Source organism: Rattus norvegicus, chromosome 3, assembly GCF_036323735.1.
Source record: "Rattus norvegicus strain BN/NHsdMcwi chromosome 3, GRCr8, whole genome shotgun sequence".
In the NCBI taxonomy this organism is placed as follows: Eukaryota; Metazoa; Chordata; class Mammalia; order Rodentia; family Muridae; genus Rattus; species Rattus norvegicus.
In genome coordinates this window covers 41,667,391-41,691,527 of record NC_086021.1, presented here as the reverse complement: position 1 = coordinate 41,691,527, position 24,137 = coordinate 41,667,391, and the positions used below count along the sequence as shown (strand labels likewise).

The 24,137-nt window shown below is 39.3% G+C and overlaps 2 protein-coding genes across 8 annotated transcripts in view; both read right to left on the bottom strand.

Moving 5' to 3' along the window:
* Positions 1-24,137, bottom strand: part of Rabgap1 (RAB GTPase activating protein 1) — a 118,012-nt gene that overhangs the window by 44,268 nt on the left and 49,607 nt on the right. For all 7 annotated transcript variants that reach the window (XM_039105274.2, NM_001107841.1, XM_039105276.2 and 4 more), the window contains 2 exons: positions 19,512-19,605; positions 14,371-14,521 (listed from right to left, as the gene is read on the bottom strand). In XM_039105274.2, coding sequence (XP_038961202.1) covers positions 14,371-14,521; positions 19,512-19,605 — 245 coding nt within the window. The remainder of the gene's footprint in view (positions 1-14,370; positions 14,522-19,511; positions 19,606-24,137) is intronic.
* On the bottom strand, positions 2,737-6,456 carry Gpr21 (G protein-coupled receptor 21). Its single transcript, NM_001396821.1, has 2 exons — positions 6,383-6,456; positions 2,737-6,036 (listed from the first exon to the last, which is right to left on the bottom strand). Exon 2 carries the CDS (start codon positions 5,657-5,659, stop codon positions 4,610-4,612), a length of 1,050 nt encoding a protein of 349 aa, NP_001383750.1. The 5' UTR covers positions 5,660-6,036; positions 6,383-6,456; the 3' UTR covers positions 2,737-4,609.

Below are 24,137 nucleotides of genomic sequence, written 5' to 3'. Positions count from 1 at the left end.
GTCTGTGAGGTCCTTTGAAAACCTCACAGGTTTTCAGGTTTCACAGGTTTACAGACTTTCCCATACAAAACATCTCAAGAATAAAAATTTCTATAAGACAGAGATGACACTTCACTGGAAATGTCCTCTTCTGGAAACAAAACCCTCAATGCCAGGAAAAGCAGACAGACCTAGAAAACTCTTATTTAGCTGTTTACCAAGACTACTGCTCTGGAGCAGGTTCTGTGTTAGACTTTGGGGATGCAGGGACTACATTTTCAGACAATAAAGGAAGTATCAAGTCATCATATGGTTTTCAGGGATTGCTAAATAGCATGGAGTAGTGATCTAACATTGAGCCTCCATGAGTGGTATGTATGGAAGCACACCATAATATACAGCTTAAATGTGAAACAAAGGCAGATACATACAAGAGTAACTTTTATTCCTGAAGCATTTCATGGTCTGTCCACATTTGTTATCTAACTCAGTTCTATGGAGCCCTATGAAGGATGAAAGAACTTTTAAGCATCTTTCTCTCTCTATTTTACCAGCTAATTACATTTCTACATTCTTAGTTCAAAGTTCACTATTACTATGTCAGATGTCCTTTTACCACCCAAATTTTTAAAGAAATGCCAGTGACTCATTTGTAGTCAGTCATAAGAAATAGCTATCTCATTTGTAGAATCTATATCAACAATATGTATCAACACTATGTATAGTTTAGAATCTTTACATTTGATTTTTCTCCAATCTGAAACAGGAAAATTATGCAAAACTACATAATTATTCCGTATTATTCCATGACTTATTGGCTTAAAAAAAACTATGATGCTACAGTTTTTCCAATGTCTTCCAAACTGATCATATAACAATAAACTTTGGTTTGCCAATAATTTATTTCACAGATTTGTTTAATACAGAAGTACATGGTCAATGAAATTAAGACATTCCCTACAAAGTCACTGTACATTTTCCAAATGAATGTTTGAAAAGCTGAGGAAACCCTTCCCAAATCACTCTACCATCTGAGCCATTTCACTCAAGGAGATAGTTCATTTATAGTATGAAAGTTCAAGATTCTCCAATCCTAAAAATATTAAATAAACTATTTAAGTACAAAGGGAAAGTCACTATAAAAGGCTCAAATAGAATTTATCCAGCAATACGGCTAAAAGAAAACCTGCCCAAAATAGGACTTTGAGTAAGAAGAAGCAAGCTTGTGATTAATTCTAGTACACATTTGGGCTACTCAGTGCTCTCTGAGGTGGGCACTGGCTCACATGCAGCTACTTCCTCACTTCTAAGAGGCACAAACATCTTCACTGAAATTACTTTATAAAAACACAATTCATTTTCAAGTTAAACAACTAGTATGATCTTACTTCAAACTTTAGTATGCAGTAATTTTACACTATCTCTAAAAGTATATGTGTATTCTGACACTAGTAACATACCACAGAGTTAAATGAGCTATTTGAGGTATGAGTCTAAAAATAGGTATTTTTTTCTGACTCTGAACTAGTCAGATTGGTATTCAAAAAAATGTCATCAAATGTTGCATTAAATGTGGCAGAATAAAAAGATTAAACACAAACTTTCTGAGTATATCATGTAGAGAATTGCCCCCTCCACAAAACTGTGTAACTCTGCCCCCCCTTCATCTCTTCTTACCCAGCAAAAATTAAAAATAAAATGGCCATGCAGACAATGAGTGGAGCAACAGAACTGATTCCATAAGCCTAAACACTGACATAGCACAATGAAGATGAGACAATCTGAAAAGACATCTGCTAGTACCTATGGTACAGAGGGTCTAGATGGATGTTTTCCAGTACACCTTACTTAGTTTCTTCTTTGGTCTGTGCCTCAAAAAGCAATATAAATTCTACTTTGAAAAAAAAAGTCTTTAATAAAACCAGAACTTAATACTAGTTAAACTAAGCAACTGTTAAAAAAAAAACTTATGTAAAGAGCAAGTTTAGATTAACATATCAGCTTAGATATTACCAGAACATTTTTCTTTTTCACTGTTACGAAATGGAACCCAACCAAAAAAAAGAGTCAAGTCTGCTCTTACTACAGTTTTAATATATTTTAATAAAGACTATCTCCAAGATCCCCATGTTTGCTGAACTAAAAATTCATAAGCACAATGCTCATATGAAAAGATTAAATTTCCTAGCATATATGAAAAAGAAAGCTGGTGTGGTGGCACATCTGTAATTCCACTTGTGAGGGGGAGGAAGAACTAGGGGAGGCCAACATGAGCTATAAGAGACTACTCAGAAGGAAATGAAACACATCCAAACCAAATCTATAGAGCTAACCTTTCAGCTCTGCAATGCAAGAAGAAATATACTACAAACCGTTTTTCAGAATCCGGGAGAAAACATTTTCTCCTTGAAGCAGATATCCACCAAAGCTATTTCTAACCCTACATTTTTAGCATGAGTTCTAAATTCTGAAACATCAGAGTCAAACTTGTTAATACTACATATAAAGAACAAGCAAGATTTGGAGAACTCAGAATCTATTTTCGTTTTCTGTTTTTTGTTGCTGTTGTTTTTTAGACAGGATCTCACTATGTAGCTCTGGCTGTTCTAAAATTCCCTATATAGAGTAGTTGACCTTGAACTCACAGAGATCAACCTGCCTCTAGAACTTTTTTTTTTTTTTCCGGAGCTAGGGACCAAACCCAGGGCCTTGTGCTTGCTAGGCAAGCGCTCTACCACTGAGCTAAATCCCCAACCCCTAGGACTTTGAATCTGAAGTTCAAATGTTCTTTTAAAAATTTAAAGCATAACATATCTGAGGTTAAAATAAAATCAACGTCTAAAACATAAAATCAAAACTGGCTGGAAGTTTGGCATGGTAGATCTTTAATCCCAGTGGAGACAGGTGGATTTCTGTAAATTCAAGGCCAGTCTGGTCTAAGTATTGAGTTTTAGGAAAGTCAGGGATACACAGCAAACACAACAAATATATTCTGCTATGGATATGCAAGTAAAAATTACTTGCCTTTTTGCAAGGGTGCAATACCAGAATGGTGTGTGTGTGTGTGTGTGTGTGTGTGTGTGTGTGTGTGTGTGTGTGTGTGTCTGTTTGTCTAAGGAAAGAAATATGTCTTCTTTTCAAAAAGAACAGTCTTTTAACATCAGGGTGAAAGGCTGAAGCATATCAGCCTGTTTTATAAAATACGTGTGTCCTTTTGGATTTGGAAATCCAGTTTTACCAGCAACCCCTGGGTTTCCTCCATTGTGCATTTCATTACATATAACTGTTGTATGCAAACTACAACCTCTAGCCAAAGGCAGAGGCCAATTAATTTTCCTGACAATAAAAATGAAAACTAGCACAAAGTAGAGGAGATTCTGACACTAGCTGCCAACAGCCTTCTCTTCTTTTAGACAATTCTCGTTTTCAAGATAGTCACGTTTAAAAAGTTAACACTACATATGAACACACAACAGTCTAATTCTAAACAATAATATTCTATACATTTGCTTTGGAAAAACAAAATAAAACCACACAAGTGAGGCAAGAACTACATGTCAAAGGATCTTTTCTAAAGAGGATAGCAGGAAGGAGACTTGGCCCAATTAGAATCCCCCCTTCTCCTCTCCAAGGTCTCCTTAATAGGGTTCAAAAAATGTTTTCCAAAATGAATTGGTGGCTGTGATAGTAGCTGACTCTTTAGAAGGCAGACAAGTTTACACTGACCCTGGGCTGACTGCATCAGCGAACTCGGTTTTCCTTGAAGACTTTGGATAAGAACAGAAAACACTACAGTCACTTTAAAAAAATGTTTTCACATTACAATTGGGCAGCTATCCATCTATTATTTATTTAGATTAAATATTTTGTCATTAAAAACCCAGCTCAGTGTATAGATTCTCAGTATTCACAGACAGAAGCCCTGGAAGAGCACTGTCACTGCTGCACACGCATTCACAATGCTCAGAAACACGGGGGGAAAGCACCTGGATCTCACTGCGTGACTTCACTGCACAATTGCTCCATTTCAAAACTCTACAGAACAATGTCCAATGCTCTCATTATTTATCCTATGGAGATTTCTCTCAAGAGGCAAGAAAACGAAACATTTCACTGTCTAAATGAATGTTGAAACTTGCAGTACAGTTATATTTTGGCACAGATAAAGAAAATCCTTGCTAGTTCATCAATATATTTTAATATTTCCTGTTAGAATTGCATATAAATTGCAACTTGCATGAAATAATCCATAAAGGGGCAACAAAATGTTTTTTGTTTTTTGTTTTTGTTTTTTTTTAAACATGCTGACTCTTTTTACATCCAGATTCAGGCATGCCAAAGGGGAGAGAGAGGTATCAACTATGGCTTTACTCTTTTTGAATCTTAGAACTATAGTCACTTCCATGACATTTCAAAGACTGGATCAAGATTGATTTTTTTCCATCATCCTGATTCTTCTAATTTTAAATCTCATTTAGAAAACAACTTCTGCAAACTATGAAGGTTCTCCGGACAGTTTGTAGCTGCTCCTACATCTCCAGTGAACTGGGAGCACAGAGATGGAAGGAAAAAGTGAACCAAAGCCATCCTCTCTCCTTGAAAACAGAGAGACTGAATATATGAGTCCCCCTCAGATATGAGATCCATTAAGGGGTCCTTTGCTCCTAACTGTGTAAGGGTCCTTGGCTGTGGTGTGACTTGCACAAGAAGTACACACAGACTCTGAAAGGCCCTTTAGTCCTTGTTGGAAAACACTGTTGGAGAGACTGTAAATGATACAGTTGCAGAAACTGTTACTAATAGCAAGCCAGGTAGTCAGGAAGGAGGCAAGACGGCTGCTGCAGCCAGTAGAACTCTCCAGCAAGAAGTAGATGATGTACGGCAACCAGAGGACATAAAACACACTGGTGATTCGGAATAGGACCATGGCATAGCGCTTATCTGGACAGGTTTGGGCTTCCCCAGTCTCCCCATTCTGGCTGCTGAATCGGGCTTGCCTTTCGCTGATTTCTTTTGTGTGCTGCTGGCAGATTCGGAAGATGTTGAAATACGTGAAGCAGACAATGAGGGCAGCTGGGGCGTACAGCGTCATCACGATGAACAATGTGAAGTAGGAGTTGGTGTGCCAGGACTCTGCACACCACCGAAATACATCTCCATGATATCCGGGTTTACCCCAGTGAAAGAAGGAAGGCAGGAAGACCAGGGTAGAATACAGCCAAATCAGAAAAATACAGAGGCGTAGTCTCCAGGGAGTAACCAGGGTATTATAGGTTAAAGGTTTAGTGATGGCAATATATCTATCAATGCTGATACAGGCCAGAGAAGCCATAGAGATGCTCTTCAGAACTGACACTATGAAACCAAATACTTGGCAAGTCATGGCCTCCTCCATCGGAAGAGGGTAGTAGAGGAGTGATAAGGAAGGGACCAGGCAGCTTACCCCAACCAAGAGGTCAGCATATGCCATTGTCTGGATAAAATAACTTGTAGAATGATGGTTCAACAGAGGTGCACAGTGAAACACAAAAATCACAATGATGTTGCCAGAAATAATCAATACAGTTAGAAAGACAACGATCAGCACTTCCAAAAGACAGAACCTGACAGTTTCCAAGTAGCCCAGTGCCAGAAGACAGAAAGGATGGCTGCTCTGATTACCATCCCAGGTGGAGTTCATCTCGTGCTCAGGAACTGGCTCTCACTTCATGCTACCACCTGGCTGCTGTTCCCAGGAGTAGCTACTGTCCCTGCAGTCAGCTTTGCATCCCTGTGACAAAGCCAGGAGCCCTAGTCACCAGGTTCCTGGGGTTGCTGCTGTGCTGGGTATACTGCCTGCTGTACAATTCCCCTTTAAATTCTTCCTGGAATAGGGAGAGACAACAGCAGTTGTCTGGCCAGTCCCAGACGCATCCACACTGCCAGGTTGACCATACACATAGCAAGGAAGTAAGGCAAACTGGGGACTGTGTCTTCGGGCAAACGAGGGTGGGGGAGGGGCAGAGGGAGGAAGATTAGGAGCTTCAGCAGGAGTTGTAATGAGTCTCCTCTGAACAGCTGATAGAAGAAAATGAAAGAGCATTTTACATTTTGCATTCCACAACCTAGACAAAGAACCTAGCTAGCTCTGACTGCCAGCACCCCTCCCACTTTACCCTAAGCAGTCCCCTCCATAAAGGGGATTTCCAAGATTAACATAAAGAAATTACAGACCCAACCTCATTTTCTTTTATTTAACCTGTTGTAGGAGAATCTCCTTATGGTAATCCTGAAAACATTTGGCTATATTATCACTGAAAAAAATTAACCAAGATTAATTTTCTTCACTAATTCCAATGTACTACTTTATCTCTGCAAACACCTTAATATAATTTATCTGCTTAGCTCAATTTCAGAATGTTACCTGTGATTCTGCAGGCTGAAATCCAAACAAAAGCCACAATACATCCTTATCAGAAAGCCTTGCAATGCAGGAATGTGCTTGCTTAAAGCCTGCCTACTGCAGAACTAAGGCACAGAGGGAGGGGTTAAAGAAGTAGGAGGAGAAAGCACAGAGAAGGGGCTTAGGAAAAGGACGAAAGGGGGTAGGGAAGGAAAACCTGTGTGCCCAAGCACATACACTCTAGCATCTTGGACAGCTCATTAGCATTCATTCCCAGAGAGGAGCGTTCCCGACTGCACAGTGGTACTGACTTGGTGTGCCTGCAGTGCAGTATTTGAAAGCTGCTTGTCAGTCTAGAATCTTCCTCGTAGGTAAATGAGCAGAATTCAGATTGCCATTAAGAAAAATGGGCAGAGGTGGGGATGGAGAGGGAGGAAGAAAAGGAGGGGATGGGAAGAGAGGGAGGAGTCAGGCTTTGGGCTGAAGCACAGTACCAGAGGAGAGAGAGGGAAAGTCCTATTTTTGTGTACCATTTCCCCAAGAACAAAGAACAGTGTTCTACAAAGTAAGCTTGTTAACAGTACATGACAACCGAGGAATTATAATTCAGCTGTACAAGAAGTTACAGCTGAAACACAATATTCGGCCTCAATTTTCTTTGATCATTTATTGGACATTGGATAATATTAGGAAATGGTGCTGTTTTGCCTCTCCCTCAGTTCAGTCAGGCGCTCCACCTGAGTGGAGTGACAACCTGAGGCAGCACACAGGTATTCAGGTACAAGTCTTTGCATCTTATAGTGCAATCTTGTCTCTACTTACCTAAAATAATGCAAATTGAAATAACACTAATTTTTTTTTGGATAATGTCATAAATGGTGCTTTTTAATAACTGGGTACTGTGGGAATGATATAATTTTGCCTGAATAAAGTCTCACTCCCTCAGTAGAGTAAAAGAAAACAAATGCTGGCAACCGTAATAATCCCAGGAGATCTACATACTTGAACAAAGCACTATGTGATCCAACTTGAATTTTTATTTATTTATTTTATACATGCTTTCCTACTGTGGGCAAAGGATGCTTACAATCACAGTTCAGTGAAGCATGAACACTTTACTTCAGGAAAGTAAGGATCCCAGAAACATGTTCAAGGAGACTAGTAACAGTATGTGACAGACCAAAGCAGAGAACAGCAGCACAGAAGGGACAGCCTCCTGGCTCAGAGCTTTTTGTATTTAAATCACTGTCACTCACAGATAAATTAAGGTGACTCCTGTTCCTCCCCCTCCCAGTGCCTTTGCACACTAAATTACTAGCAGGAGGCATGCTGAGGACTCTGCCTCTGAGTACTTTTACACAGTACAGCAGTCTCCTGATTTCCAATGGCATACTCCATTACCTTAGCGCAGCTGTAGTCTGAAAACACAGAATGGAAAAGTCCTACAGTTTGAGACAAACATACTATAGCTATTTTATGATTATCTATTATTTCTAACTTCTCCCTATGCCTACTTTGTAAGTTATACTTTATTTAAGGTAAGGAGTAGGTAAAATAATTACAGACCTGGCACTATCTAATGCTTTAAGCACCTCTAAAGGTTTTGAAAAGTGATCCCAGCACCCCAATTCAAGCCACACCTTTTGCCAGGTTTTACTGAAACCAAAATAATATTATAAAACTAAAATAATAGGTAAGTAAATAACAGTAAATAGGCAGTCGCTTACACGTAATATGACTATGTTATATTTGTTAATACTAATCATCATAAGCAAGTTTCTATTATCACATTTTATGCCTAGGAATATTAAACTGCCCAACAAAAACAGGTAGAAAACAGTGAAGCTAGGATTTGAAGCAAGACAGCCTGCCTTTTGTCAGATACATGAAACCTTGTTACATGCTTTTTTAAAATTTGCATTTATTTATTTTATTTAATTTTTAAGGCAGAGTCTCACTATATAGAGCAGGTTGCTCTTTTTTTTTGTTCTTTTTTTTTTTTTTTTTCGGAGCTGGGGACCGAACCCAGGGCCTTGCCTTGCTAGGCAAGTGCTCTACCACTGAGCTAAATCCCCAACCCTGCAGGTTGCTCTTAAACTCACAGATACTGGCTTGCCTCTGCACCAACATCCTCTGTGTGTTATATTGATGTTTAAACCTAAATGTATGGCTTTAGTTGGGACTGGAACCACAACTGAACAGTAGAACAATTGCCTTGTGTGTATAAAGCCAGCACTGGAAAAACAAACTGTAAAATAAACATGAAATAAAATGATTCAATTCTTTTTTTCCTATTACACAAAACCATTAATGTCACTTTCTAAGATGTGGCCTCTAGCGTAGGCTTCCAGCCTCACCTCAGTATCACTGTGGAGTCACCCCACATTTCTCATATTTGAACAGAGCTCTTTCCCAGCACCTGCAGCATCACACTCCCACATCTACACAGACTACACACCTCCAGAGTGACTTCAGAAGACAAGATCTTTTAGAAATCTTCGATGAGAAACCATCAATGCCATCTGAATTCAGTAGTTATGTACTTTCTTCTAAAACTCTCACGAAATTGTATTTGTTTATAGTTGACTGAAAAAGACAATCCTTCAAAAAAAAAAAAACCTGAACACAAGCCAAATACAATAAAAATTCTGTTTTTAGGTTTCAAGAGCTTTTAAATGAAGCTAAATAACTGGGTATGCATTCCTATTCTTTAAGTTCAGGACCTAGAAGCAAGCACTAAAATACTTGCAATAGCCTAAGGTTTCAGAGCACTTCAATCGTCATATGATGGTGGTGTAACTGCTAAGTCAACATAATCCAAACTAAATCAAACCAAGACAAACCACCACCACCAGGACCACGACCACCACCATGAAACAGAAAACCCCAGATCTGAAACAGTTCTGATCCCAAGCTTTTAGATAGGGATATTCAATCTGTATCAGGCTAAATGATATAAAACTTCTGTGGGTTAAACCAACCAACCAACCAACCAACCAACCAACCAACCAACCAACCAACCAACCAACCAACCAACCTACCCCAATACTAACAACTTCAAAATGTCCAAGACAATATATTCACATTCTTGGAATTCAGGAAACCTTAGAACTTCTTAGTCAGATTTGACATGCAGAAACTCAATGGAATGGAAATATTTTCACAAAGATATGTGGAGGAGGTCACAGAGCCTGACAACTAGGTTTATTTCCTGTTGCCTTATAAGGCCATGTCTAGCAGCACCTGGAATGCCTACTATTAATGAGGCATCCCCAGCACCCTGGCTCCTGACAGACAATGATATACACTCACCCTGATAGCCCCTACTCACCCCTCAATGGTTTAAATCCCCTTTGTTCCCCCAACTAAAATGAGCTGTCTCACTGAAGCTGCCTGAGGGTCAGTTCTGAGTGCTTGCCCGAGGTCTCTTTTGCTCCTGGCCATCCTCTCCCAGGATCTATGGTTGTGATCACAGGCTGATCATGCTGATATGACAGGGAGGCGAAGCCTGAATGGTATCTTAGTATCCAAGGAAAATTGGTTACAGGATCTTTATTAGATATAAAATGGATGCTGAATCCATTAGATAAAATGGTGCAGCAGGGAAATGGGGAATATGGTAGGATGCTTGCCTACCATGACCAAGATCCTGGGTTCAATCTCCAGCATTGGAGGAGGGATAAGTATTTATATACAACACTCTTGCATACATTAATCCTTTGTAAATTACTTATAATATATAATACAAAGTAAATGTTAAGCAAATATTTGTTAGACTTTATATTTGGGAAATAAAGATAAGGAAAAGTTGATAGATCTCTATCACTGATGGTTAAATGTGTGCATATAGAATTAAAAAATATGGAAACCATGCTTGTTTGATATTCCAATGACTGGTCCAAGGTGAAGAACCTCATTTGAGTTTATAAATGGAAGTGTGAGACTTTTTTGTTTGCTAGCTCAGGTTTGCTAACTCCATGTGCTTCCTGCTGAACAGACAATCCTCCATTGCTGAGTGCCCAGAGATGCATTCTTGTGATTCCAGTCCTTGCCTATGAAGTTCCAGAGAGATAATTTTATTTAAAAAGGAAACAATCTGCTCAGTGCTGACATGTCATTGGTGCGTTCTATTTCTAGACTTGTGAGATGTGGTTGGGGCCTTCACGGTTTCTACTGCACAAGCAATTTAAAGATAAAATACTAGTGACATACAAGTGCTGCTAGTTTAGGGTCTAGATGTGAGTTTGTAATTGAAGCAAAGCCTTACACTTGGCGTTAAAGCTCAGCACAGAGGAGACACACAGTGAGAAGGAGCGAGTGGGTGGAAAGGAGAGTGTCGAGGTGTGCTGTTGACCTACTAGTCACTCATTCTAAAATGAATTTATTGTAGAGGCAGTTTTCCTATAAATTTTGAAAACTAAACATTAAATCAAAAGGAACAGTAAGAGGTACTGACATAAAATGTAAGATATTAAAAAACATAGCCAGAGACAGAAGGCACTGAGGAAGGTTCTGCAATCTGCAAATTGGAAAGAAAATGCCTTCTGTTCCCTTCATGCCAAACTCCAGCTGACATGTTACCAGATTCAAACACAGTAATGAGACGACAGGCAGTGAAGCAGGCTGAGGGACTCACTTCCTGAGACTAGGAGGAATCTTTAAGTGCTTGTTCTGGTGTGGTAATCCCAGAACTTGGGAAGTAGATGCAGGTGGATTTCTCAAAGGCCAGCCTGGTCTACAGGTTAGCTAAGGCTACATAGTGAGACTCTGTCTCCAAAAAAAAAACAAAAACAAAAACAAAACAAAAAACAACTCAAAAGACAAAACAACCTTAAGGGCATATTTTATATAACAGACTCCATGTTTTGTTTTTTTTAAGCCTTGGTAACATTTAACATTTCTTTCTTTCTTTTTTTGGGGGGTGGGGGGCTTTATTACTGTATGCAGAGTGGATGGAGACAGGGAGCCCACCCTAAGATTAGCTTGAAAACTTACTCTGTGGCTAAGGATGAACTTGAATGGCTCCTGCCTCCACATACCTAGTGCTGGTATTAAACAAGTAAGCTATCAATACATACCTAGTGCTGGCATTACATGAGTAACTATCAATACATGGCTCAAGAGTTTATAAGTACAAGGAACACACTCTAAAACAATCATAAAAGTACAATCAATATATAATCCAGGGTGTGCAACTGAGTATGCTACACTGTTGGCAGTCCTTGATTTTCCATGTAACCAGACAATAGCACAGGAAGACCCTGCACCAAAGATTCTTACTGCTTTTGTTTTGCTTTGTTTCTCGGGGAGGGGGTTTGGAAAGTGGGTTTTACTGTGTAGCCCTGGCTGCCTTGGAACTCACTCTGTAGACTAGGTCGGCCTTGAACTCAAGAGATTCTCCTGCCTCTGCCTCTGCCTCTGCCTCCTGAGTGCTGGGATTAAAGGCACGTGCCACCAGCGCCCAGCGATTCTTACCTTTTATAAAAACTTATTGACTACAATACTTTTGTTTTACAGGTACATGAGCACATATGATTATATGTAATGACAAACATTGTCATACACATATTTACCCTCCCGTATCTTATCGTTTATTTCCTATTCCTATTCCTGTTGACTTCTTTCTTCTTCTCAACTACTATGGCCTTTCTACTTTTTTTTTTTCTTCTTGTAAACCAACAAATTAAGTTAGAGTCACTTACAGGAGCACAAGAAGAGGGTTATTTTCAGGAGCTGGGCCACATACCAGTAGTTGCATCACTGAAGAAAACATGAGTCTCCCTCAGTGATCTTTAAGTGCCACAGATACAAGGAGGAATAGGACCTTGTCTCCTCCCTACCTGACAGAATGAATTCACAAGGCCACGATCAAGTGCGGTCTGGGGCAGATGGTCCGACTCTCAGCTGCTGAGAGAGTTCAAGAGCTACATTATGCCTAGAAGACACTGTACTCCATCCCTTCCCTCTGGGCTCCTAGATCCTTTCCACCCCCATCTTCTGCAGCGTTTCCTGAGCCCTGGAGGTGGTGATAGAAACAGACTCTTTTCTGGAACCTGTCTCAAAAGCTGTACACCAGAGATAAAAAGACACTCCATGGTTCTACCACTCCTTTCTGACTCCCACTGTGTTTTGTCAGGCATATTTAATAAAGGAACTTCAACCATTCTTCAGTTTGGCTTCCTAGGCCCACAGTTCTGTTTATGTTGGACATAACATTTTCTTTTGAAGATCAGATGTCCTTTCAGTATGTTGGGTTTTTTTTTATAAGATATGTTAACAGTTCCAAAAAGATAATAAAATAACTCCCCATAAAATTTAAATATTTTCTTTATAAAGATTTTACTTTACCTCTTTCTCTTATCAAAAATTCTCAGGTTGGACAGAGTGGTTAAAGGAACCTAGGCCTGAGAACCTAAGAGTGGTACTTGGGCCCCCGAAAAGACAGATAAGGAGAATGGACCCTTAACTATTTTCCTCTGCCCCCACCCACACATGTATGAGGGTACTAGCATGCCCACATACTCACACAAAATAAATAATAAAATGAATCTGTATCTTCATAATCCAGGTTCAAATGTATCTATTACCTATCAGAGAACCTGCTTCCTAGAAGAGAAACTACCACAATTTTTAGAAAACTAAAACCAAACCTAGTAATATAGGTACAAAAGGCACAAATACTGGCTAACTGTTGTGGTTTGCCCTGGAGTTATCCGTATTTTGATGCTAATTCCACTGCCCCCAGGACAGCTGCCAAATCAGAACTCGGGTGACTTCAGAACCTTCTCCCCACAAGTATTTGTAAAGTACAGGTGAGGGCAGGAACAGGATAGAAGGAGGCCTGTCATTGGAGGAGAAGGACGGGTGGGGGGAGAAGAGTTTGAAGGAGGAGGAGGAGACTGGAACGAAAAAGGAGAGACAGGAGGGAGAAGGCAAGAGGTTATTAATGTTCTTAAGGGATGGGTGGTTCTGGGTTCTGTATGTTTAGGTCGGCAATTATATCTTATTAATTGGGTCAAAGGTTATTGTGTTGTGTGTTCTTTCATGTGTAGATTTACGTGTAATGGAGTGTGGGGCTGCTGGCTGGTCTGGGCCACCACGGAGTTGGGATGTGTGCTTCTGGCAAGATATCCAGCAGATATCTTGGGGCACTGCGGTATAGACCTAGTGAGGGATAAAAGACAACCTTACTTTTTTATCTTTTATCTTTTTACAACAACAGCTAACCTTGTAAGAAACCATTTACATTCTATACATGTATATATTTTGTATGCTATACATGGAGTACTTCTTTTTGTGGTTTGTTTGTGAAACTTTGAAGAATGCCTTAATTTGAGCAGAGGATACTGTGAAAATAAGTGTCTCACTTTAGAGAAATGAACTAGATTAAATGTAGGGTTATAGATTATTTTCATATTTATTTTTTTAAGGAAAATAAACCTATAGCTGGGTACAGTGGCCTATATATATAATGCCAGCAGTTTAGCCCTCTTCTGGTGTGTCTGAAGGCAGCTACAGTGTACTTATATATAATAAATGAATAAATAAAAATTAAAAAAAAAAAGTCAAACAAACGAAGAACATGGCTTAGTGATACACATCTTTAATCCCAGCACTTGGGAGGCAAACTCAGAGGAGAATCTCTGAGTTCCTGAACTACAGAATGAATTCTAGGTCAGCTAGGGCTAGCTAAACAGAGAAACCTTGTCTCAAAAACAAACAAACAAGAAAAAAAAGAAAAAGAAAGAAAGAAAGAAAGAAAGAAAAATAAGAAAAAAACAAGTAAACAAAAGTCCACCCCAACCAAATTAAACATTGTAAGCACTGCATTGCATAAATGGCTCAAAACATTAATCCAGGTGGGAAGGACATTTCCCACTGAGATAAACTCAACCGAGGAAGTAAACTTTGGGCATTTATCTTTGTGTCAACAGAAAGACATCTTTATACTTATTTAAGATAAAGTATAAAACATGTGACCGTTCACTATAAACTTTATACTTTCTGACCTTTGTGATGAGAATCCGGTACTTTTCCACTAAGTGATCGTTGTTGTGGCAGCCTGCTAGCAGCTGCCAGACTTCTCCACGGAGAGCTTCAGGAACACCACTTCTCACTAAGGATGACAACTGCTTTGGTCTCACATTCAAGTTGAGATGCCTAAAAATAAAGCCGTAATTCATTACTTTGGCAAAGAAAGAGGCTCTGAAAGATATTTTAATGAAAATAAATAGTTTACAAAATATGAGAAGGTAACACAGTAATAATAAAAAATGAAGCCTTAACATGGCACCTGTAAACCACTAAATCATTACCTAAAAAAGAGAACTGGAAGCTAGAAAGTGGTGGTGCACACTTTTAATCCCAACACTTGGGAGGCTGAGGCGGGTAAATCTCTGAGTCTGGGGCCAGCCTGGTCGACAGAGTGAGTTCCAAGACAGCCAGGGTTACAAACAGAGAAACCCTGTCAGGAAAAACCAACCCATCAACCAACCAACCAACCAATCAACCAACCCACCAATCAAACAAAAAGTAACTGGAAACTGGAGAGACGTTTTTTGGTTACGGCTTATGTACAAGTTAGGGTAAAACTATAATTAGATGCTAGAGAAATGCTTTGCTGCTCCCACAGAGACTGTCACCTGGTTCACAAATGTGTGACTTCAGTTCTCCCTTCTGCCCACCTCTACTTTGCACACAAATAGCAAAAACACGCATACACATGAAAAAATAAAAAATCCTCAAAAAATTGCAATTAATGAGCATAAAACAACAGCAACTATGAACTGTATATTTATACATTCTCAGTTACAATATTTCAGGTATGTTTTCAGTAGACTTTATGTCTCTTTCTTCAAATAACAGCTTGAATATATGTGGCAGCTAAGAACTTTCTTACTGCAATAATACAAATTACAAAAGCCTTGGTTTTCAGATTCCATGTATAAACTGAACAAAATAAAGCCGGTCTTTAAACACTGGCATGATCTCAGTGCTTTGAGTCTTAAACTGATCCTCTCATAAAGGCACATGTTGAATCCATAATGCAAAGAGGTCAAGGAGGCTGGTCAGTTCACTGAAGGCCCGGGTGAGCCTGAGACATGGCACACGGCTCCCCTGTGACTGGAAAGCCACCATTAATGAGTTACTAAAGTAGGTTCCTGATCTAGAAATGCTCCTGTCACTGAACCGCAGGTACATTACAAATATGTCTGAGGTTTTTAACATCACCCAAATTCTATGAGAATAATAAATAGTATATTTAAAAATTGCTTGTTATTTGTTCTATGATTCTGTATCCTGATGTGAGAGATAAGGGCAATTCATATAAATTTTTCCTTGAATATATGCGTATATGGAGAGTTACAAAAAATAGTATTAGTCTTTATGCTACTAATTAAAAGTTTGAAACACTATGGCCTTGGGGTAAATAAACTTTAACTGATACACAATTATGTGTCCTTTTCTAATTATTATTTATGATTGTTTTGATTTTTCAATAGCAGAGGGTAAATGGTTGTGACAGACTATCATGCCCACAAAGTCTTAAATATATGCTATTTAACTCCTCACAGAAATATTTGCTGACCATAACTTAGACTAGTAAAATTTCTTTCAGAATAATTTTAGCCACTGACATTATTAAGTCTACATATAACTAGCGTACTATTTTATACTTGAGCACATTGGTGCTCCTATCTTCTAAGGATCACATGTAAATGAGCCGGGAGAATAACATATAGATACTAGTGCTGTTATTAGAATCTACTTTGGAGGGGGCTAGAGAGATGGCTGAGTAATTAAGGGCACATACTGCTCCTCCTGAGGACCCAACTTCAATTCCCAGCATCCATATCAGACAGCTGACAACTGCCTCTAACTGCAGCTCCAGGGGGATCAGACTGACACTTCTGCCCACTCCCACATAGTTAAAATAATCATTTTTTTAGATTTAATTTTTTTATTTTATGTATGTGAATACGCTGTCTCTCTCTTCAGACACACCAGAAGAGGGCATCGGATCCCATTATAGATGGTTGTGAGCCACCATGTGGTTGCTGGGAATTGAACTCAGGACCTCTGGAAGAGCAGTCAGTGCTCTTAACTGCTGAGCCTTCTTTCCAGCCCAATAAAAATAATTAAAAAAAAAAAAACTTTCAATAAATAAATTTAGTGTCAGGATTAGACTTGTTATGTGAACAAAGTCTGGGTTTGCCAGGTTAGTTATTAGAATGCCTAACCTATATGTAAAAATGTACAAGTCTGTAATACTCTTATAGTTGGAAGAGTGCACACAATATGGTGCTGTGCTAGGTGTGTAGTAAATGTTTAAACTATCATCACTACAACCATAAGATCCTAGAACATATAGGATGGGCAGAATGTTCAGATGGATGAAACAGACTAGATTATTATATATCTGAAGACATAAAAAAACAAGCAAAAGCAGTTGAAATAATCTTAGGGCAGCAGAAACAGATGGGAATTCAGTTATATTTAAAAGAATGGGAGGACACATTATGAGTAACAAAGTTTGAGAACAAAACAAACGAAGCCATTATACAAAATGGGCTGGATTCATAGAAATAGAATGAGGTCTTAACAAGGTGTGCTGACACATAACTTCAATCCCAGCACTTGGAGGCAGAGGCCTGCAGACCTCTGTGAGTTCTAGACCAGCCTGGTCCATAGAATAAACCCCAGGACAAAAATGAGCTCTGGACTGTGAACACTGTAGAGATGGCTTTTAACTATTTTATTATGAAATCTTGTCAACACTGAATTACAATACAGTATAATACAATATAATGCTGGTTTAGCTAAGAAACATTTCACACATATAAAATTCCTGCAGCAGTTTACACACTCCAGCTCACTGAGCTGAAACTGACAAGTATCAGCAATCCTGTCTCCTATTAGTAACGAAATCAAAATTTAAGAAGAGACATGTTGGGGATTTAGCTCAGTGGTAGAGAGCTTGCTAGCAAACGCAAGGCCCTGGGTTCGGTCCCCAGCTCCTAAAAATAGGGAAAAAAAAAAAAAAAAGATTTAAAGAAGAGACATTTCCAAGGGCTTTTGCACAGTTCATGTATTACAGTTGTGTGTCTAAAGACAACACATGCTTTGGTTTGCCATTTTCTTTTATACATATTTGACATTTCCCAATGCAGTGTTTTGTCCAGAGAGTAAAGCACTGTCAGTATCAGAGCAGATGATGTCCATGTGTAATGCTAACCCTGAGCGGCATGACATCTTCTGACAACAAAAATACAGTTAAGTTTAATAGTCAAAACTTGTAAGGGGAGAAAAAACCTTAATGTACAAGGCCTATAAGGAACTTTAATGACCAGAGCAGAGACATGATCAGATCACTTTCAAATTTAGCTTTTTCCTTCCAGGACATCCTATCAAGGAAGAAAAGATATGGTATATATGTCTCACCAGTTCCCAAGTTCTGCTTATCAGCACTCAAAGGTAAACTGTTTGTAAGCAGGCTAAAGAATAGTGCTTCCTAACACTACTGTCAAACTCTTTTGTTGTTTTTCTTTCAGACAGGGTCTAATTGTGTATCCCTGGCTGGATTAGAACTCATTATAGATTAGGCTGGCCTTCAACTCAGGGAGATCCTTTCTCTCTGCATCCGAGTGCTGGGATTTAAAAGGCACCACACTTGGGCAAACTCTTTGTTTTGAGACACAATTTTGCTATATAGCCCAGGCTGGACTTGAAGTCTTAATCTTCCTCCTTCCACATTTTACCTCTGAGATTGGAGACATGTGCAGGAATCACTTACATTTTGTTTTGCAGTTTTGATGATTAAACTGAGGGCCTCAAGCATGGCCCCAGCAAGTGCCCCACTACAGAGTTATATTCCCAGCCTAAGCCTAAACTATTTATTTTAGTAGTAAAAATGATGGATACAGCAAGGCACTCATCTCATGCTCAGGACACTCAGCTTTGCCATTTCCGGTATTATATGTATCACAGGTAAGGAAAAACCCTACTCAAAGTCTCTACTATGTAAAGCACACACACACACACACACCCCACAGCGACTATCTTCTAAATTCCTCTGATTACTGGATATTAACAATTATTTTTCTTCATAACAGTTTAACATATTTAGAATTGCTATAAAGGTGTTTTGCTCATTGAAGCACTCTGACTTATATTAATGCTTTTTCCCCCTTACCTTTATATTAAAATTTCCCACACAAATGGCAATAAAAAAAACCTGACAGTATCTGATTTCTGTCCTTCTGTCCCCTATTTTTCTACTTAGACATCCTTAAACTCCATGGGGAAACTATCTAAGAACTAATAGTTACTATATTATTAACAATTAACTATTATTTATTATATAATTAATAACAATAATTATTAATTAATCTAATAACTAATAATTGGAAGAGAGGGAAACAGACTAAAAAGAACCATCTCCAATCATGGTAGATTTGTAAGCCAGTTCACCACGTGTGTAGCCTGCTAACTGTTAAACATTTGGTCTGACTAGCATGGAGGTTGGTATCTTCAAGACAGGTCTCACCTGCCTCCTACATAGCACAAAAGCTACCCTTTAGAAGTATATATCTGAAACGCTAAAGAATTTCTCGCACCTGCGGTTGTAGGGATGTCTGAATTTGCAGATCAACAGATGTCTGACTGCATGTAATGTCAGAACCACAGAATCAGGTCACTTCCTCACCCCTCCCTCTAGTGGAGGGCGCAATCCCAAAAAGTAGATTTGTGGGGCAGTCTCATTCGCACAAAGACACTGTAGAGAAAACTCCTTATACTCCTTCAGTGAGAGCTTGGCAAGCAAGAGGCAGCTCTGGCTTTAAAGAGTGAAGGTGGAGGTGGCAAGTTCTGTAGGTTATAAACAACCAGCCAGTCATTCCTACCTTCTCCAATGTACAGGACCAACTGATCTTTCTCTTTCTCTTCCTCTCTGCCTATGAATTTCGTGTCTGGACATTTTTCTTATCAGTGAGACTTTGTTAGGTTTCTATGATCTCAGACTGAGTCATGTGTTTGTTGTTATCCTTATAAATGTCTAAGAGATTACTGAGTGAGATATCTCAGTTATTGGTTCCAGATTGAAAATTAGGTAAGAAGTGACAGGTAGAAGCAGAGCAAGACTATAACTCACCATTTTGACAGCAGTTCTCCCCATGTTTCAAGAATTTTTTCTGCACATTCTTTGGATACATCCCCAAATCCACTCAACAGAGGCTCATCATTATCTGTAACAAGTGGGGGGTTAGGGAGGGGGGAGAACAAACACGGGAATATAAAGGACAAATGTAAACATTTATGGGGAAAATAGAGCTATATGTCTTTAGTATTTATACACAATGTCAATATTCCTATCTCAGGTACAATGCTTTTATAACCTGTTTAATTCTCTCTTCTTTCTATGTATTTATTATGTCAATCATAGAAAATTAATTTATCTATAAAATAGAGAACTCAAAATGTGAAATGTTCTTTTTCCAAAGTAAGCAGTATTTTTTTTTTTTTTTTTGGTTCTTTTTTTCGGAGCTGGGGACCGAACCCAGGGCCTTGCGCTTCCTAGGCAAGCGCTCTACCACTGAGCTAAATCCCCAACCCCAGTAAGCAGTTTTATATGCAAAAATATGTAACACTTTTATCTAAAACAGTAAAGAACCAACCTCTCCATTCTTCTATGGGGGTGTCCCCCTCTGCAACCACCCATTCCCTGCCTCCCTGCCCTCACACTCCCTACACTGAGGGCTTGACCCTTGGCAGCTGGAGACATGTGTATTCTCTGAATGGTGGTTTAATCCCTGGGGGCTCTGGTTGGTTGGTATTGTTCTTCTAACAGGGCTGCAAGCCCCTTCAGCTCCTTCACTCCTTTCTCTAACTCCTCCAATGGGGACCCCATTTTCAGTTTACTGGTTGGCTGCTAGCATTTGCCTCTGTATTTGTCATACTCTTGGAGAGCCTCTCAGGCGACAGCTATATCAGGCTCCTGTCAGCATGCACTTCTTGGCATCAGCAATATTGTCTGGGTTTGGTGGCTGTATGTATATGAATGGGCTGGATCCCCAGGTGAAACAGGCTCTGAATGGTCATTCCTTCAGTCTTTGCTCCAAACTCTGTTTCCATATATCCTCCTATAAATATTTTTGTACCCCCTTTTAAGAAGGACATAAGCATCCGCACTTTGGTCATCCTTTTTCATGAGCTTCAGGTGGTTTGTGGATTGTATCTTGGGTAATCGGAGTTTTTGGGTTAATATCTACTTATCAGTGAGTGCATACAATGTGTGTTTTTTTGTGACTGGGTTACCTCACTCAGGATGATATTTCCCAGTTCCATCCATTTGCCTACGAATTTCATGAAGCCATTGTTTTTAGTAGCAGAGTAGTATTCCATTGTGTAGATGTACCACATTTTCTGTATCCATTCCTCTGTTGAAGGGCATCTGGGTTCTTTCCAGCTTCTGGCTATTATAAATAAGGCTGGTATGAACACACTGGAGCATGTGTCTTTGTTATATGTTGGAACATCTATTGGGTATATATAGGAATGGTATATCTGGGTCCTCAGGTCCAATTTTTTATGTCCAATTTTCTAAGGAACCTCCAGACTGATTTCCAGAATGGTTGTACCAGCTTACAATCCCACCAACAATGAAGGAGTGAGTGTTCCTCTTTGTCCACATCCTCGCCAGCATCTGTTGTCACCTGAGTTTTTGATCTTAGCCATTCTGACTGGTGTGAGGTAGAATCTCAGAGTTGTTTTGATTTGCATTTTCCTGATGACTAAGGATGTTGAACATTTCTTTAGGTATTCCTCAGCTGAGAATTCTTTGTTTAGCTCTGCACCCCATTTTTAGTAGGGTTATTTGGTTCTCTGGAGTCTAACTTCTTGAGTTCTTCGAATATATTGGATATTAACCCTCTATTGGATGTAGGATTGGTAAAGGGTCTTTCCCCAATCTTCAGATTCAATGCAATTGCCATCAAAATTCCAACTCAATTCTCCATAGAGTTAGAAAGGGCAATTTATAAATTCATTTGGAAGAACAAAAAATCCAGAATAGCAAAAACTATCCTCAACAATAAAAGAACTTCTGGGAGAATCACCATCCCTGACCTCAAGCTATATTACAGAGTAATAGTGAAAAAAACTGTATGGTAGTGGTACAGAGACAAGCAGGTAGATCAATGGAATAGAATTGAAGACCCAGAAATGAACCCACACACCTATAGCCACTTGATCTTTGACAAAGGAGCTAAAGCCATCCAATGGAAAAAAGAGCATTTTTAACAAATGGTGCTGGTTCAACTGGAGGTCAGCATGTAGAAGAATGCAAATCGACCTATCGCCCTGTATAAAGATCAAGTCCAAGTGGATCAAGGACCTCCACATAAAACCAGATACACTCAAACTCACAGAAGAAAAAGTGGGGAAGAGCCTTGAACACATAGGCACAGGGGAAAATTTTCCGAACAGAACACCAATGGCTTTCACTCTAAGATCAAAAATCGACAAATGGGACCTCATAAAATTACAAAGCTTCTGTAAGCCAATGGTCTTTTCAAACAGTTCTAAAAATTTACATTCTCATTAACTGGGTACTATAGTACTTGTCCTCTTCCCTCCTCACTGAGCAAAACTGTGAGAAGAGCATTTACCATGTACTCCCCCTTCAGACAGAACTACTACAAAGCAGCAACTTTAAAATGAAGCTCATAAATGTTTGACACCTATTATTAAACTTCCTACACTGTTAGTATTTTGGATACTTTCATAGTTTTGATCGTGAGACAAGGGGAAGACAGACTGACTATAAATGAAATACTTCTGTAAGTGAATAACGAAGGCTCACGACACTAAGGACCATTTCCACCAAATTCGTTCGTATGCCAGAACGATACTACTATGTAACTTCTCATTTATTACAACATCCACCACATACAACCTGTGATAGAAGACATAAAAAATGTACTAAAATGTGCTGGGTGTCACTGGTGAACCTATTTATACAATGAAATCTCTGTAATGTCAAGAAAAATTTACATTTTACATGGTGTGGTAAGTCTAAAAATCTATCTTCCACGATTCTCTCCTACTTTCTGGACTCTGAATAAATCTCAACAGTAATACCATGGAATCTGTCATCAGAATCCCAAGTAGGTACATGGGCTATGGGTAGAGAAAGGGAATGTGAAGTTATTTCACGTGTCAGAATATTGCTTTCTAAGTTCAGCTTTCTTGTCAGATATACTCTAGGTGAGAAACCTCTGTGGAGAATAGTCATTTTTTCCAAAGGGGCAAATAGCATTCCTGGTGGGAAAGCTGAACTGGAAAGATTTTGATTGAAGATCAAAGAAAGTCAAGATCCCTTCACTCCAGATTTGTCACAAATTTCCTGTTACAGGTGTGGATCCTAGGACTTAACTCCTCCCGCCTGTATTATCTGAGTACCCACTGCATATTAGATATTGTGGTCTACACTAGGGAAACAGCACAGGGCAAACAGACTCCTGTTTCTCTGCAGAATGTATGTTCTAGCATTCACAACCTTCCCCATAGACTATCAGGTGCCATTAGACCTTAAGAAGTGCAGACTGACAGGAGCCGGATGTAGATCGCTCCTGAGAGACACAGCCAGAATACAGCAAATACAGAGGCGAATGCCAGCAGCAAACCACTGAACTGAGAATAGGACCCCCGTTGAAGGAATCAGAGAAAGAACTGGAAGAGCTTGAAGGGGCTCGAGACCCCATATGTACAACAATGCCAAGCAACCAGAGCTTCCAGGGACTAAGCCACTACCTAAAGACTATACATGGACTGACCCTGGACTCTGACCTCATAGGTAGCAATGAATATCCTAGTAAGAGCACCAGTGGAAAGGGAAGCCCTGGGTCCTGCTAAGACTGAACCCCCAGTGAACTAGACTGTGGGGGGGAGGGCGGCAATGGGGGGAGGGTTGGGAGGGGAACACCCATAAGGAAGGGGAGGGGGGAGGGGGATGTTTGCCCGGATACCGGGAAAGGGAATAACACTCGAAATGTATATAAGAAATACTCAAGTTAATAAAAAAAAAAAAAAAAAAAAAAAAAGAACTAGAATCTCTCTTTCACAACTTAGTGTTGGGTATTATCAGTCCTGATGTCATTATTTACTAGGCCCAACATTTATTTTCACCCAGCATTTATTTCTCAAACTCTATGGAAAGGAGATTGAACATTTTCCTTGCATGACAGTCATTATTTCTTAAATCTAAGTTGTTTGTACTGCTGATTCTCATTGAAGTTTATGTAGACATTTTCCTATTCTTCCATTGTAGAAGATGTTGACCTAAAAGAGAACTGCAAGTTTTAAATCTACCAGATATATAAAATCTCAAACAGTGAGAATAGTCTATGTCCCCATGAAAAACACAATTTGAGGGGCTGGATGGATAGCTTAGCAGTTAAGAGCACTGGCTACTCTGCCAGAGGTCCTGGGTTCTATTCCCAGGACCCACATAGTGGCTCATAACCATCTATATAACTTGAATCCAATGCCTTCTTCTCGTGTGCAGACATATAGGTAGACAAAACACCCTTATACATACATAAAATACATGAATAAATCTAAAAGAAAGGAAAGGAAAAGAAAGGGAAGAGGAAAAGGAAAGGAAAGTTAAGGAAAGAAAGCAGGCAGGCAGGCTGACAATTTGGAATGGTTTGGCAGGGGAATGCCAAAGTGTATCTAACTTTAAAAAGAATACACGGGTCTTTATGCATGTCATTGA